Source organism: Chelon labrosus, assembly GCF_963514085.1.
Source record: "Chelon labrosus genome assembly, chromosome: 7".
Lineage (NCBI taxonomy): Eukaryota > Metazoa > Chordata > Actinopteri > Mugiliformes > Mugilidae > Chelon > Chelon labrosus.
The window spans coordinates 13834969-13851657 of NC_140343.1; the positions used below are offsets into that span (position 1 = coordinate 13834969).

The window sequence follows — 16689 nt, forward strand, 5'->3', positions numbered from 1 at the left end:
TTGATTTCATACAAGATGATGCAAAATGCTTTGAGGTCAAAATATGCACAAGAGAAAAAGAAACACATACATTAATTATCTATGGGAGATTTTCTTAAGAGTAAATAAATAGCAGTTACAGGGGATGAGGTTTCTGGGTGCAAATAACTTTCTAAAAAATGAGTTTTCTGTAAAACGTTAATCTAATCTGAGACTGCTCCAGAGTCAAATCCAGAAACTTGAACTCAGTTTATATGCCTTTAGTGTGTCATTTTAACCTCTGTTTATTTAGACTGTAAACAGCGTAAGTATCTGGGACTTCTAGTCAATCTCTGGTCAGTATTTATGGTCCGTTGTATCTGTTGATTGCTGCAGGCAGGTCAAAAGCGTTTGTGCACAGTCCCAGATAGGATAATGTGCTGTTTGTCACCTGTCACCTACAAGGCTGACTCTCTGTGACTCAGGCAGCTTAGAGGACATAGGAACGGAGGCCCCTCTCAAGGACATTTTGGAGACCATTTTCACTGATCTTTGTCTTCAGAGAGTTAGACACAAACGTACACCTTGAAGTATTATTTAAAATATTTTTTTGGAAGCTTGCAAGAGTCAGGTATGATATTATTATTCCACATGTTCGTCTTACTTGTCAGAACCTGGGAGCTCACTTCCACTGCAATTTACCTGCCAACACTTCAGTCAATGAGTGTGTTGAGCAGTACTAGCTAACGTAGCCTGGAGCTGAACGCATCATCAGGGGTGAAGCGCAGGTAACAGAGGTCTGGTGATCTCACTTCTTTCTAATCGATCCCTCAGACTGTTTTTCAGACTTGTAGACCTCAGACACGATGGACTCGAGGGATATCTAAAGACGCAAAAGGTTTCTACACCTTTTTTTCTCAGATACTTTGCTGGTGCTGCATAAACGGTATAACTTAACCCATATTAGTCTTATTTAAGTAAAACATACCTGTCTGGAAGTCTTTGTGATCAGGAATCAGGAGTCTGTTCTTTCACACATTTCTTAAACTGTGCCACTTTTACATCGGCCCACTTATTAACTCACACATTACAAAATCCCAGTCACAACACTCCTGTCACAATCAAACTGAATAAGCTTTAATTTTGGCTAATGTAATTTATCTTTTTAAGAGGAAAACACGACTACCTTGAGATAAATTGTGTTTGAAAGCTGTTATGTATGTTTTGGGACAATGAGTTCACTGGTTCAATGCCCTCTATCTCTAGGTGTGTACAAACTCCCCTGACAGCTCCCTGGCTGCCCACTGCTCCAAGTGTGCTCTCTTGGTCGGGTTAAAGGAAGAGAACAGATTCCTTCTATGTGTGTACATATACAATATAGATCAAATAAAGCTGATTTGATTTTAAGCTTTTTTTAAATGTTCTTCTACATTGGCATGTGGAGAGGTCTGCCAACCCTGCAATAAGTGATGTTACGACCCGGCCCAAGGGCTGCAACATAAAGTGGAGATACAGGACAGAGTTACAAAAAATAATGGTTTGGTTCATTAAAAAGAAAGACAAAAAGGCGGCTGATGAGACATGGTGGGCCTCTGCAGCTAAAAAGTAGGCCTCCTCACAACAAGGCCCTTTACGTAATCTTCTCAGTAATTAAGCACAAGCCAAAACACTTGCACCATGACTGCAGGGCCAGCAGAGGTACAAAGGGGCGTAATAGTGGACACAGACACAGATTTAATTAATTCAATTAAGACCCACCCCAAAAGACATCTTGTAAAGTAAACCCAAAAACTGCCAAACAAAGTTGGTATTAATTCTGAAGCCAAAGGAGAAATGTACATTTAGCAAAACTGTCTTTCAAAATTCTTCACAATTTTCTGTTACTCTCCAGCTTCATCAATGAACGTCTCGTATTAGCTTTAGTTTGTTTGTCTGGTTGCAGCTTTAGAGTCCTGCCAGAGTTTCTAGGAGCAAAACCATTTATGACAACAGAGTCTCTGTATAGACAGTTTCTTTTGCATGATTGGAATGATATTCCTTCATTCCTGACCAGAGGTTATGTCTTCCTTTCTGAAGAACACAGGATGCATGATAATGTTTTCTTTGGGTAGAAACAGATGACATGTTAAAGGTTCCACATTGTTTAGACTCTTGTTTATGGTTTCCACTTCTACCGCTTCACCATTCAGAACTTTCCCCTTGTATTCAATAATTCAGGAAGTTGGTAAAAATATTTCAACTAACTATGGCTCTAGTACACACGGTTATTATAGCAAATTCTTAGTTCCTGTTGCTTCAAAATTCGGACCTTTGACCTATTACATAGAGCATTTCCATCTCCAACTAGGTAAAAATGCAGCTGCATGCCAGCTGGAGATTATGTGCTCATATTCAGGCAAGAGTAGTTGGCTTCGCAGCAGCTGAGCTGTGGGCCAAAACTCCAGCATGAGATGCCAAGACAAACGAGGCAGGAGGTGGAAGAGGTGATGGTTGACGCGTGACAAGCGTTTTACAGATTGAGCAGTAAAGTTTGCGTAATGACGCTTGCAACAGCAAAAGTTACTGTAACCAACCACCAGCTGATAGAGGGACAATGCCAGAGTGGTTCAAGTCTAGTTCAGCAAACTGAAGAGCTTTGATAGGAAAAAAAAAACACACTTGGAAACAAAAAAATGATCTGAGCACATCAGTTCAATTAAATTTTCTTGATATTGCGTCAACAACAGTACAAATTGTCTCAAAAACGCTTTACAAAACCCGGTCTGAAACCTACCTGGAGCAAGCACGAAGTGACTGTGGCAAGGACAAACTCCCTTTTAACCTTGAGCAGAACCCAGCTCATAAGGAGGGACCCATGTAGCTGCCAGGTAGAGACAGAAAAGAGAGTAGAGAACAGCAGCAGGATCTGTCATAGATACATACATCTGACTAAAGCGTTCATGTAGAATCTTATGGTGATACCAATACAAGATATAGCTGATGATGTTACAGGATATAAATAAAGCTGTTAGTGACAGCAGTTATTCTTTCTCAGGTGAGTTAGCTGCTATAATGACTGGATATAAGATGCATCACAGGCAGGATGGAAAGTGAGGTATTTAGCTAGGAGTGGATGACTGCAGGCCATGAAGACTGGATAGGTTGATGAGACCAGGACCATAAATGATGGAGTATGCACAGGTCTGAAACTCACAACTCTAGGCCAGACACAGTTACAAGAATATGGAGGAGGAGGGGAGATGGAGAGAGGGACACACAGCTGTTAACATGCTATAAAGTAGTAGCACACAATTGCATGAGAGTAATAGAGAAGAAAATAGATAAGAAATTAGAGGATAGGAGCTCAATGTGAGAGAGAAGAGAGTAGAGGACAAGTGCTCAGTGCATCGTAACCCAGCAGCCTAGGCCTTTAGCAGCATAACTAACGGATGGTTCAGTCCAGCGCTAACTATAAGCTTTATCAAAAAGGAAAGTCTTAAGCCTAACCTTAAAAGCAGAGAGGATTCCTGCCTCCCGAACACAAACTGGGAGCTGGTTCCACAGGAGAAGCGCCTGGTAGTCTGCCCGTGACCAGTACTCTGATATATGACTCAATACCTACAAAACTAATGACCTTCCCATCAGCCAGAGCTGTACTTTGTGTGTAGAGGTTATTAGCAAATGTAAATGAAGGACACAGTTAACATTTGACCTATTTAGCAGCACATGTAGCACTGTGAGCATGTTAGCCTAGTTACATAAAGGTAGGTTTTAAGGCTCAAAGCGCTATAACTTCTGTTCCAGACTTTACAGAAGCGTGTCATGTGTTGTACACTGTAAAACAAATCCCAGCTGAGCTTGTTTATGATTGGCCGTCTTTACTAAAAGTGTTCTTGGGCAGATTTACAGCATTTAAAGCTTCTACTGGTTTGAATAATAATCTCTTTCAGTCACTCAGTCTTCACATGATTAATATGTACATATAACTCAATGAGCCACAGGAGTTTGTTGATCTGAAAATAACACTGTGATGCAAAATTTGTGATCTTTAATTCAGTTTTGTGCTGACGGAAGACATTGCAGCCCACACACTCTTCCACACATGCACGCTAGATCCCACAGCAAAACTGCAAAACAGCTGGATACATGCGCTGCTACTCTTCTGTGAATGTGACAACATATTCCTCGAAAAACCATGACTGCATTTGTTTTCCCACTACCGCCACCGCAGATCGGAGGAGGTCGTCCTCGTCTCTGCAGGCGAAAAATGCTGCTTCCAGCAGAGAGGGAAGATGAACAAACAGTAACTGATCTATAAAGTTTGGAGACAATAAAATGTCCAAATGTTAACTGCTTCCAAGACTTATTTCTTAAGTTTATTTCTAGGAATGGCACAAGGTGACGTTTCGCACAGACCCAAAGAGACGGAGTAGATGAATGGGGGGGGGGGGGTTCAGAGCAGACAGTGATCTGCCAAGCAAAACAGAACAACACGAAAATAACTCACCAGAACATTGGCATGGGATTTTGTTTTTCCTGAACATACTGGTGCACTGATAGACTGAAGTCAGAGCCAGGCTGCAGGCTGCTGTGGAGTAGTGGTCAGAGGTGTAACTTGGCACAGAGGGGTCCCAGGCTCCGGCTGTGTCTATGGCTGAGGTGCCCTGAGCAAGCATCTAACCCCCAAGTTGCCCCCTGGGCGCAGTCCTTAGAGGATGCTGCCCACTGCTCCATCTGTACACACTACTGTGTGAACAAATGGATGGGTCAAACAGCAGGAACTATTAAGACAATTAAGAGTTAATTTATAATTATTATTAGTCAGCAGGTCAGTGCTGGCGGCAGGACAAGTTTTAAATGTTTGTGGCTTCAACAACAGATGTTGACCACAAACACAGTCTTGTGAGGTAATGTTTCCACGGTGTCCAAGTTCCTCATCTCTTATTACTGTTCCTTCCTCTGAGGTATAAAGTCTGTGATACTGACTGAAACAACAGAAACTAATTTGCATTAAAAAACACAAAAAATAACAACACCGAATCATAGAGAAAGTTACCTAAATGGGACGAACTGATGCTGTTAACATGAGAACACTGACAATCCTGACCTGTATAGAATATAAGTAGCAGAAATGTCACAGAGAAATCTTTCAGAGATGAGAATGTGACATTCACAGTTGTGTTTTTTATTTCTTTGAGGATTAGAGAAACAAGTGGAAAGATTTCTTCAAGCATTTTTTTTTTTTTGTACCCCAGCATGAGCATGTCCAAAACGAGGTTGACTTTTGAGATTCTACACCTAAAACCTACAATAATCTAAATCTAAAAATTAACAAGACAGAATCTAATCCAAACTCTCAAGCTATCAGAGGCACAGCAGGTTGTTTTGTCTCAGTCATACTATGGATCTTTTCAGTCTTACATAATATGTTTAGAATTTTTAGCAAAGCTGCTTAGCTATAATCCTGTTCTATGAAAACATGTTGGGTGTGGGCCGTTTGACTGTCAACACAGTTGTAGGCCACGGGGGAGAAGTAGTTCTGCCAACTCATATCAATAACAACCTACTTAAAATGTTGAGCTTTTCATACATTCAGCGCTGCTCTCTGTTGTGTTGCGGGGATCAGATATTGTCCAAAAACAGACATCTGTGCGTTCCCTCATTCACTAATGGGTTTGTGCAGATGTGGACGAGGAAAGCATTGTTTACACTTCAGACATAAGACCAAACCAAGGTTACTGTTCACATACTAGGATATTAAGTGTAATATGTGGCCATGATTCCCAGCCTGAGGTATGCATTTATTGCTGAGGTAATGAAGTTGGCAAAATTAGATTAACACGGGTTAAATAAAATCATAAAAACTCAGCTGCTGGATAATCAAAAGTCTGTGCATATATAACTTTTTAAAAACAGATATTTTTGAGATCTGGGGACATTGCTCAGAACTTGGGATGCTTTCATATCTTTATTCCACAGCCATGAATAGAAACATGCCGCCAGACCTCTTCAAAGAAGAGGACACACTCTGATATGTATGATAAAGGGTAGTAGTGTCAGTCCGTGGGTCACGTGTATTCTCACTACAAACATTGTGTCAGGCCGGGATTCAAATCAGGACTCAGTCGCAGAGACGGTTACACAAAAAAGCAGGTTTATTTGTAACAAAGAGAGATTGAGAAAATAAAAATGAACACAAAATCACTCCGAATAGGAGGCAGACTTCACTCAAAGGTGGTAATTAACTAACTGAGTATTCAAAGATAACTAAACAAAAAATCACTCCTGAGGAGGCAAAAGAATCTCAATGTATTTACTTGACTATGACTTGGTCAAGATATCCAGCTGGGGTGCATGAAAAGACAAAACACTCTGGCACAAGACAGGCGAAGACGTCGTAGACCATATATGCACGAGGGTAATGGGAAACAGGTGGAAACAATCAGGAATCAGGGAGGACAATCAGACCAGTGACACATGAGGGAAGTGCAAGTGACCTGAAACGAGAGGAGAGTTACTTTTCAAAATAAAACAGGAAGTCACAAGACAACAGAAAGAAAACAAACTCACCATGGTGTGACACATTGTAAGTGACATGACATGACCTTCTCTAACTGGCTGGTTGATTTGTCACAGATTGGAGGGTGACTGCTGTGTTGATTCATATATACCTTTCTCAGGCTGTAAAGATACATGATGTACTCTGTGTTCTTGTGATAAAAAGGAGTTTATGTAATCTTTCATTTTTCTCACAAGAACACAAAATACATCATGTCTCTTTGCCATGTTTGCAAAGGCTAGAAAACTCCTCAGGGTACTTTAAATATATTCACATCAAGCCAGGCCATATGGGTTTTGTTATATGCGAGTTGTTATATATTTTTAGGCGAGATACACGATCTAAGCTGTTTATTACTTCATAAAACGTGGTTTACAGGTGCTACAATAGCGCCTGTGTTTTCTGTTGAATGAATTCATGGAGAGAACAGGATTTTAATCAATCAGCTCCATGCATATTAATTTGGAAGCCCAAATCAAATATGGTTAATGTTCCAGTGTAAGCTGCATGGAGTCATGAAGTCTGCAGGGTGTTGGAAACATTCCTTTGAAATTCAGGTCCATGCTGACACGATTGTATTACATATTTCTGCAGGTTTGTCAGCTGCACACTGACAACCCAAAGAAAATGGTTTCAGAGTTGCTGTCATTAGAAACTAAACTGTGGTCAGTAGGAATGCCCACGGTCAGCAACAATACTCAAATAGGAATTCAAACAATGACTGACTAGTGTTAAGGGGCCAAAGCGTGCCAAGAACAGTCCTCACATCATAACCGCACAGCTTCAACCTGGACTGCCGACAGAACACTGGCTGAGGAAAGAGAAACTGTATCGCTTGCTACCAAGGTGCGTGGAGAAAGAGTAAATATGAAAAGAGCAAAACTCCAAACAATACTTGTAGTATAGAACAAATAGTGCAGGTTAGGTCAGTAAATCAATGACGAAGACGCAAAAATCTGACCCCACCATCTGCAGCCTGAATGGAGCTTGAATGGAGATTTATCAGCATAGGCTACTGTTTCCAAGTCTTCAACTGTCTCCCAGATGAATGAGAGGGTTGCCTCCATGCGATTAAAAGTCACTGGGGGGAGGATGTGCATATGCACCGAACAGCAGCTTTGGAGTATTTGGCCTACTTGGAAGCCCAGGGGGTAGTCCAGAAATAGGCTCAATCTGGGGACTCAACGCTGATGTGGGCAACAATGGAGTAACTTGGAGGGGAGTGACTGGGAGGAACGGCCTGCCTGATCTTAACCCAAATGGTGTTTTGTTGTTGGACTTATGTGTTGGTCACAGATTGTCCGTAACACCATGTTCAAGCATAAGGTGTCTCACAAGTGTACTTGGTACCAGAGCACCTTAGGCCAAAAAGCTTTGTTGTTGTGTCATTAGATCTGCGGTCGTACGTCACGGACACTCGGGAGAGGTGCAGAGCTGTCAACTGATCACCACCTGGTGGTGAGTTGGATCAGGTGGTGGGAAAGGCTACCGGTAAGACCTGGTAAACCCAAATGTGTAGTGAGGGTGAAATGGGAACGACTGCCGGAGGCCCCTGTTCGCAAGATCTTCAACTCCCACCTCAGGAAAACAGCTTCTCATGCATCCAGGGGAAGGTTGGGGACACGGAATCCAGTCCAAGTGCTCCATGTTCAAATCCTCCATTGCAGAAGCGGCTGGTGGGAGCTGTGGCCAAAAAGTTGTTGGCGCCTGCTGTGGTGGTAACCTTCAAACCCACTGGTGGACACCATTGCGTTTGAAGGAAGCTTGGCACAGGGGACTGGTTGGCCTGGACGCTGCAAGCAGGTATTGGGAGACTAGAACGGCTGCAGCTTCTGCGATCTCAGAGACAAAAACTCGAGTGTGGGAGGAGTTTGGAGAGGCTATGGAGAAGGACTTACGGTTGGCCTCTAAGAGGTTCTGGCAAGCCATACAGCCTCAGACGAGACTCAGATGAAGTCTTGTCCATATCCTTGACAGAGGTCGCTGAGGTAGTTAAGTAATTCCCCAGCAGCAAGGTGCCAGGATAATGTCTGAATATTGTTGGGCTGTATTGGTTGACTTACCTATTCAATGTTGCATGGAGGTTTGGGACAGTACCTGTGCATTGGCAAACTGGGGTGGTGGTACACATTTTTAAAAAAGGAGACTGGAGGGTGTGCTCCAACTATCGGGGTACCACACTACTCAGCCTCGCTGGGAAAGTTTACTCCCTGATACTGGAAAGGAGAGTCCGACTGAGTCAAACTTCGGATTCAGGGGGAGCAATGAGGATTCCGTCCTGTTTCTAGAACGGACCACCTCTTTACCCTTGTGGAGCTGCTTAGGGAATCATGGGAGTTTGACTATCCAGTCTACATGTGTTTTGTGGACTTGGAGAAGACGTACGACCGTGTTCCTCTGGGGACTTTGTGGGGGGAGCTGATTGAGTACGGGATACAGGGACTGTTGTTACTAGTCATCCGGTCTCTGTATAACCAAAGTGAGAGCTATGTCCATATCCTCTGCGTCAAGCGACTTTCCAGTGGGTGTTGGACTCTGCCAAGGCTGTCCCGTGTCCCCGGATCTCAAGGCACAGTTGGGGTGAGAATCGTGTCCTTGCGTTTTGCAGATGATGTGCTTCTGCTGGCTATATCAATTGGCTGCAGTAAGGTCAGCGCTGTATCAAACTGTCGCTTTCTCAAGCGTCAAGCTTTCACTTTATTTATTCTATGGTCATGAACTGTGGGTCATGAACCCCTGGACGCCTCCCTTTGGAGGTTTACCGGGCACAGTCAGCCGGGAGGAGACCCTAGGGCAGACCCAGAACTCGCTGGAGGGATCTCGTCTGGCCTCAATATGCCTCTGGATTCCCTGGGAAGAACTGGAATGTGTTGCTGGGGAGAGGGACGTCTGGAGTTCCTTACTAAGCGGATGGAAATGAATGACTGTATGAATTTATAAACAGATGTTCAGGTGTTCCTAATAAAGAGTTTGGTAAGTGTCTGTGAAGCACTTGACCAAGTTTATACATGTAATCTGTCATCCATGAAATAACAAGTGTAAGGGCAATCTTGAGTTGATTACTAGGTTATTTAAAAGCGACTTGAGCAGTAAGAAATATCGCAGTATGTGGTTTATTTCTTTATTAAACCCTCCCGGGCTCTTTCTTTTTAACAGTGCACTGCATATCAGTTCATAGAAGTCGCCATCAGCAGCCATCATGGAGACCAATTTGATTGACCCTTCCAAAGTCGTGTGCATTTAAAAACACACAAAACTTCACTTATTTAAAAAAGAAAATACAGACAACAATGGAAGCCTGACAAAATATATTACAGCTTCATATACAAATATATAAATGTACAATCAATAAATACAAAATGAAGTATTCTTTGAGATGTATTATGGCTATTTTCTAGGAAAGTCCATCACAAATGACAAAGCCTTGCATGTTGATTTCTTTAAACAATTTCGTAATGTTTGACCTTTCAAAATAAGGGCATGTTGTAGACTGAGTTTAATCAATGAGGTAAACTGCTTTCATTTGGTATACTATTGACCATTAGCACTTAACTGTTACTGGGACATCTAAAAGTGTCTGTCATTCATTCTGATAAAAAAAAATAAAAAATACTAAAGAGTGCATATCCTTATTGGAGTGCACTCTCAGAGATCTGAACATCTAAATGGCTACAGGGGACAGAGAGCCTTTTAAAGTGACTAGTGACACAATAACCAATGCAATCAAAGAACAGGCAAGGCTTCAAGAGATCAGGTATTAACACATGATTCGTATTCAAAAAGTAATGATTAAGGTATTTACAAAGACCACTGTGATTCTCCAGTCAGTAGATAATAAATGCTTCTTTGGTCCCTGTTGATTGTTGGCAATTAGTGGTTAACGAATAGATCATTTTGCACATTTTACAAACAAGCAGATAAGGATGTGCCTAAATCATGCCTATCACTCTGAATCATTAACACGAATCCAAGTTCACAAAGGCTCAGAAAACACATCCGTTCAAAACATTTCAAAGTCAGTATACGTATTACATACAGGATACAAAAGCATAAACAACGATTACAAGGCAGCAAAAGCTACTGAAGGTTTAAAAAATATGAGCACATCATCAAACAGAAACCTGTAACACTTTTCAGCAGCAGAATTTGCAGAGACACATGAGGGGGCTCATGGGTGGACTGATTTCTAGCACTGTGGATGAGGTTGCGTTGGTTGCTCTGGGAGTTGAGAGGGAAACAGAGGAAGAATCAGAAAAAAAAATAACACAGCACTTTGCATTATGTATCCAGTTTGCAAGGGATTTCCAAACACTGCGGCTGTCCATCTTTGGCTATGTACTGTATATGGTGAGATGGATGATGCGCATAGTGTTCAAGTACAACTTCACTCGTCGCTCTGCCCGAAGAGACTGCCCTGCATTTTCAGCTTGTGCATCCTGGAGAGAAGAAGACAGACATTCTAGTTTAGATAAAGAAAATGTAAATACAATTTGAGCAACAGATTTAAATTTAAAGGCATCCCTTGTATGTTGGTTGTTGTGTTTCCATAGTTGAGATCTATTTATTTCATCCATCTTCCTCCTACAGATCTATCCCCAGTCTCTCTATCGAGTCAACACATTCACTAACTCAAGTCCACATTTGGACAATCCAATCAACACTGATGGATTTTATTCATATCAGAAAATGTGTCTGACTGAAACTTACAATCTCTCTTTGCGGTTCATGGTGACCTCTTTCATCTTGACAAAGACTGCATCATCTCCTCCCCTTGTGAGATAGGCAAATTCTCCGTCCTTTGCACTGAAAATCACCCTGAAATCACACAGATATCATCAGGCTTTTACAATCTAATGACGGGAGTACATCATCGTCACCAGGTCTGTTCTGTGCCTCCGTTGTGGCGAATAAGAACTTACTTGGACTGAGTCTCGCCGGACTTGATGCGAAGCTTTCGGATGTGGAACTTGCTGCTGCCCCACCAGTCTGACCAGCTGATGATTGCATCCTTCTCCCAGCGCAGCTTCACGATCATCAGGTCTCCGATGTCCACGTCGGTGGTGATGAGGAAGGACAGAGTGGAGTTGCCGTTCAGCACAGGCCTGCAGGATTAAAGGGAGAAATGCGTTTAAAGTTCAGCGGCTCAGATAAGACTGTCCTCAGCACTGAAGTCGTAAAGGCATCCTTGGCATGTGCATGTTCGCAGAAGTGTGACGTATGGAACATGAGTGCCTTATTTAGACGTCCTTCTCTTTATTTATAGTCTACATGTGCAAGTCTGAATGATTGCATTCATGTAAAATAAATTGTACACTTCAAAAAATACTTACAGAACAAAAGAAATGTCCTCCTTCTCTCCGTGGGTTCCATACAGCGATATCTTCATTGGCTGCTCCGTGAAGCTCAGCTGGGCCTGGCTGAAGAAATGAGCCTTCACTTGGTAGTGGTAAACTGGAGGAGAGGGGAGGAAAACTTTCAGATTCATGCATTCCCAAGAGCTCAGATACCACAACCTAAGGACTTTATGTAACCTTGATCTTTCTCTGTCTCCATGTGACTGCCACGGTGCTGCTTTTAAGAGCAGATTTGTGCAAAACCCTTGCTGTGTTCATTCTCTCGCCCTCACACTCACGTCACACTGCTAAACGTGGTTAGCTTTCAGCACACCTTTGCATCTCTAAACATGTGCCAAACTGTAAATCTCAAATTTTTCCACCGCAAGCGTATCACGTGCAGAGGCGTCGCATTACGCTAGCGTACCCCCCATCCCCCACCCCTGCCGCCCATCACCAAAATACCAATGACCTCCTTTTTTCTTGACCTCCTGAGTGCACATACATCCATGAAGTGTTTCCCTGCAGACAAATTGTGTATTTGATGATTACTTTAATTAAGGAATGTGCATAAATTAACTCTGAGTAATCCCTGTAAATCCAGTCAGATTTTTCTGTGCTAGTTTGTATTTAATTTCCTGTTGGGGATTGCATGATTGTTATAGCACCTGCAATTTTCTCCATACCATATTTCTTTAAGAAACGCGCCCTGTTTGCTGGTGTTTACCTTTGTAAGGCATCATGTCACGAGTCTTAAGGTACATCTTGGCGCTACGGGCCGTGCGGATCTTGTTGATGTTGTAGCCGAGCTTGTTGCAGCGGTTTTTCCTGCAGCTGAGGCACATTCCCTTGTTGAAGGCCTCTTTGGAGTTGCACCGGTAGGCCATGCTCTGCTGCTGGGTGTTCAGCAGAGAGTCGATGAACAAGTGAATGGAGCGCTCGTGGGAACACTTCACAATCTGGTCCATGTCTGCAACGCACAGAGAGAGCAAACAGTGAAACTTCTCTAAAAGATGACGTCAAGCAAACCGTGAAAATTACTCCCTCGTGTGATAACTGAGCGCTGACCGAAAGGACATTTCTCACTTAGTTCTGCTTTGCTTTGTTAAACATAGCTGAATGTGGTAGCGGAGAGAGAGAAGCAGCAAAACATCAAGCTCGGCTTTAATCTCTGTGACACACTGTGAGCCTGTAGATGTGCATGTTATGATAGCGGGCAAACATGAAAGCTTTAATATAGTGTGTCTATTGATGCCCTATAAATGTATCTTTGAAGATTTATAGCATGGTTGTTACAGATCCTTCACTTTAAAGTGTACACTTAGTGTGGACTAACATAACAGCATCTACTGCATTCAAATCCTAAACAAAGTCAGTTCAGTGCAAAAGAAAAAGTAGTGCTTGTAATTACTTTGGAGGCCCTTGATCCCTTCCAACGCAATCCCCATCAAGGTGTTCTGGATGTCGCACCCCGGCTGGAAGGCGCCTCCGTTGGGGTAAATGTCGATGTGACCCACTGGTCTCTGGATGCCAATGCTGCGGCCGGGGGAACCCCTGGTGTTGGTATGCAGAACGTCCACAAACTGCGCATCGCCCCGGGACAGAGTGCTCTGCTCGTCGGCGTGCTCAAAGGTGGGACCTGCAGGATCCATACCTGAGTGGAAAGAAACAAATTGTTTAAAACACTGTAGCCACGCAAAACGTGTGTGGATGAAGGCGCAACTGTACGCTCAAACTTTCGAGTGTTTACTCGGTTTGGCCTCTTTCTGCCTTCTACAGCTCTGCACAACCAAACAATGTGGAGCAGTGGGCTCTTAATGGGTTGCGGCTCCAAGATCAGAGTAAGCACACCATTATTCTGAGCAGGTCAGAGAGATTTCAAAGCTGGATAAACTTCACAGAGACAATTAAGGGGGTTTGGACTGACTGACTGGTACTGACTGGCTGCATGCACACACAGCTGAGTTCGACAATGACCTATTGTGAAATTACATCTACAACGAAAGCAGATCCATTGGTCAAGTCAACGCTGTCACCTGTAATCCTGCTGATTTTATTGCCAGTGAGGCCGCCGGCAATTCCAGCCACATGCGCTCCCAGACTGTAACCCAGCAGATGGAGCCTCTCCCAGGGCAACTGCAGCTCTTTCTGAAAGCGAGAGATGTGTGAGATGTGTCAGAAGAACATGGCGACATGCCTTAAAAGGGCTTAAAGAAAATCCTGCAGACATAATGGAAGGATTCTGTACCTGTTCCAAGTCTTAACAGAGTCTGGGACATTATCCAAAACAAGGATTATCTTGTGTAATTTTATGGTTTGCCAAATCTTTGCAAGCTTTCAACTTGAAAGTCACGTAAACAGAGGACAAACAATTCGGAGCATTACTCATGTCAATGCCCCCATTTTGCCTTGAAGTTGTACAAACAAAAGCTGTGCTCCGCTAAATACTGAGCCTTGCAATGAGAGGCTGCTTCGAGCCACAGACGAGGCCATAAAACTACTTTATTGGTGTTTAAAGTCATGACCGGTAGGAAAACATATCCGCAGCAGCACCGCTGGGTACGAAACATGACATCAGGAGAAACCAATTTAACAGGTTGCTCTAATTTACTTGCCAGCGCGTTAACAAGTCGTTGCTGTGATAATTTAGTCATCTAAAAGCCAAATCCACTTGTTCACAAAGAGAATGTAAAACATGCAACTATGCTGTTATCCAGCTGTCAAGCAGTGAAAATACTCACTTGTATCCAGGTGACAAACTTGGCGACGTCACGACCCACGAGTTTGGTGTAGGCTGCCGAGGTCGGGTAGTGCTGGTTGGCACGGGTCAGCCAGTCCACCACGATCACATTACCGCTGGGCTCGCGCTCGTACAGAGCAGACACCAGCTTGGGCACCCAGCTCTCGAACATCCCCGTTACCTGTATTAGCACACACACACAAACAGGTCACACACATGCCTGAGGTCAGCAGCAGTATGCCGTGATTTATTCGGGCATTAACCCTCACTCTGCGTCCTGTTGTTGGAGGGCAGCCAAGGCATCATCAGGTTCACATTCTGGTGCATGACTGCCTCTAAATCACATTATAGGAGAAGATGCATGGCCTGTTTGCCCTGCGGACTCTCACTTCTCTGCATGTTTTCTCTTAGAGGTGTTTTATTGACTTTTCACAAGACTGTATTGCGGCTTATCCGTTTAAACTTCTCCTAACATTCAAGATGATGTAGTTTGTTGTTTCAACACTGCAATACCAGTACTTAAAGTTTATCGAACATGTAAATCAAGAGCTTTCTTTTCAGATGCTATTTGCGCGGTAATTTCAGAAAACCAAAACATAACTGTGCACATTACCAGCATTCACAAATAAATCTTTACTATTCAGATAGTAAAGCATCTATTAGATTCAGCTGTTCAGATACACTTAAATCTTCAGATTTTAATCTAATTTTCTACAGCATTGCATGCTGCTAATCAGTTTACATGACTTAAGTTCAGTCTGACGTACCGTCCAGCCATGTATCACAATAAAGGTCTGTGTTTCCCGATTGAATTCACACTCTTGGATGGTTTCGGGCCTGCCGGCCACAATGTAGCACATGTCATCATCTGGGGTGTCCACAGTGCGTAGGGAGAACTTGGACAAGATATCATTATAGTCAGTGATCCATTCAGTAGTGGATTCCAGGGGAGTAGCAGTAGTGACTGTGGTGTTTACTGTAACAACACACACACACACACAAACAGACAGACAGAAGGTTATACGACCACTGTGGTATGACAGAAACAGGACTGGGTCAGGTGAGAGTCTGATCAGGAAAAACATACATATAATTTACTGAAATGCAAATGTACCACAAATAACAGTTCCAAACTTCAATGCTGGTGCATGCAACAAAATGATCCCACTGAAACTGACCTGATTTTAAAGAACAACATACTTTTACAAATACCTTGCTGCTTTTTTGAGAATTAAGTGAGAGCTATTCTCAGCAGTGAACCCGTATAAAGCATGACAGTGTCGCCCCCTTTTGTCTAATCTGAATTTCTACCAGCACAAATGTCCTAATTATATTGTTTACTAATGCAAGGATTCCCCAGAAATAAAATTGTGTGGGGTTTATTAAAATTATGTTTAAAGAAAAATAAAAGCACGAATCCAGATCTTTTGACGAGTTAGTCATTAAAACGTTTAGGAAAATGCTTTAAAGAGTAGGAAAGTAATTAATAAGACGTTATATATTTCGAATTAATCTGGAAATACTGAACTGTTTTATGCTTGAGTTTCGCAAATAAATTAATGATAATTAAAAAGTCCTTTTTTTTTCTTTCTTTCTTTTTTTTTTTTTTAACTTGTCTTTCTTGAGACAATAGACTTGGAGCTGTGATTTTCCTCATGCACGCATGACTTGAATGCTATGAAATGGGATGCAGACCTGAAATCTCTGCACGGGGTTATTCTCGGTCAACTCGGGGCATGCTGCATTAATTAACTTACTTCCGAATATGTTTACTTCATCAGAGCTCCATCACTAGCAAAGCTATCTAAACCAAGGCATCTCAGAGCAAAACATATATAAAAAATATATATATATATATAAATATCTTACCGAATACAGAACTGGCGGTGGGTTCAGGGTCCGAAGAAAAAGTTGCACAGATTTGTCCCAAAATTATCCAAACTATCAAAAAGCAAAAATTTCCTTTTCCCATATTATATGTATTTCTTTTTCCCCTAAAACGTCCCGGATAAAAAATTAAAATCAAGTTCTCTGGAGATCGTCTGTATATCCACTCGAGTATTTTAAAACACCGGTCACAACGCAGTGTTGCAGGAGTTGCGGTTTAAGAGTGAAGTTTC

General features: G+C 42.5%; 1 protein-coding gene across 2 annotated transcripts; it reads right to left on the minus strand.

The window, feature by feature from the left end:
* Positions 1-9603: 9603 nt before the first annotated feature.
* On the minus strand, positions 9604-16689 carry lpla (lipoprotein lipase a). Of its 2 annotated transcripts, XM_084548110.1 has the most exons (10): positions 16439-16689; positions 15337-15545; positions 14571-14750; positions 13866-13977; positions 13241-13483; positions 12557-12799; positions 11827-11947; positions 11416-11598; positions 11204-11311; positions 9604-10932 (listed from the first exon to the last, which is right to left on the minus strand). In XM_084548110.1, the coding sequence occupies exons 1-10, from the start codon at positions 16539-16541 to the stop codon at positions 10881-10883; spliced, it is 1554 nt and encodes a 517-aa protein (XP_084404236.1). In that variant the 5' UTR covers positions 16542-16689; the 3' UTR covers positions 9604-10880. The 2 variants fall into 2 exon arrangements, with proteins under 2 accessions (XP_084404236.1, XP_084404235.1); XM_084548109.1 differs by lacking the exon at positions 16439-16689 and having other exon boundaries at positions 15337-15839.

Bases quoted from the DNA above. Each gene is read 5' to 3' on its own strand.
- lpla (XM_084548109.1), bottom strand. From the start codon at position 15,654: ATGTTTTTCCTGATCAGACTCTCACCTGACCCAGTCCTGTTTCTGTCA. The intron at 11,599-11,826 runs GTAAGTATTTTT...TTAATCCTGCAG, and splicing joins GAGGACATTTCTTTTGTTCT to GCCTGTGCTGAACGGCAACT. The intron at 10,933-11,203 runs GTAAGTTTCAGT...TCTTCTCTCCAG, and splicing joins ATGAACCGCAAAGAGAGATT to GATGCACAAGCTGAAAATGC.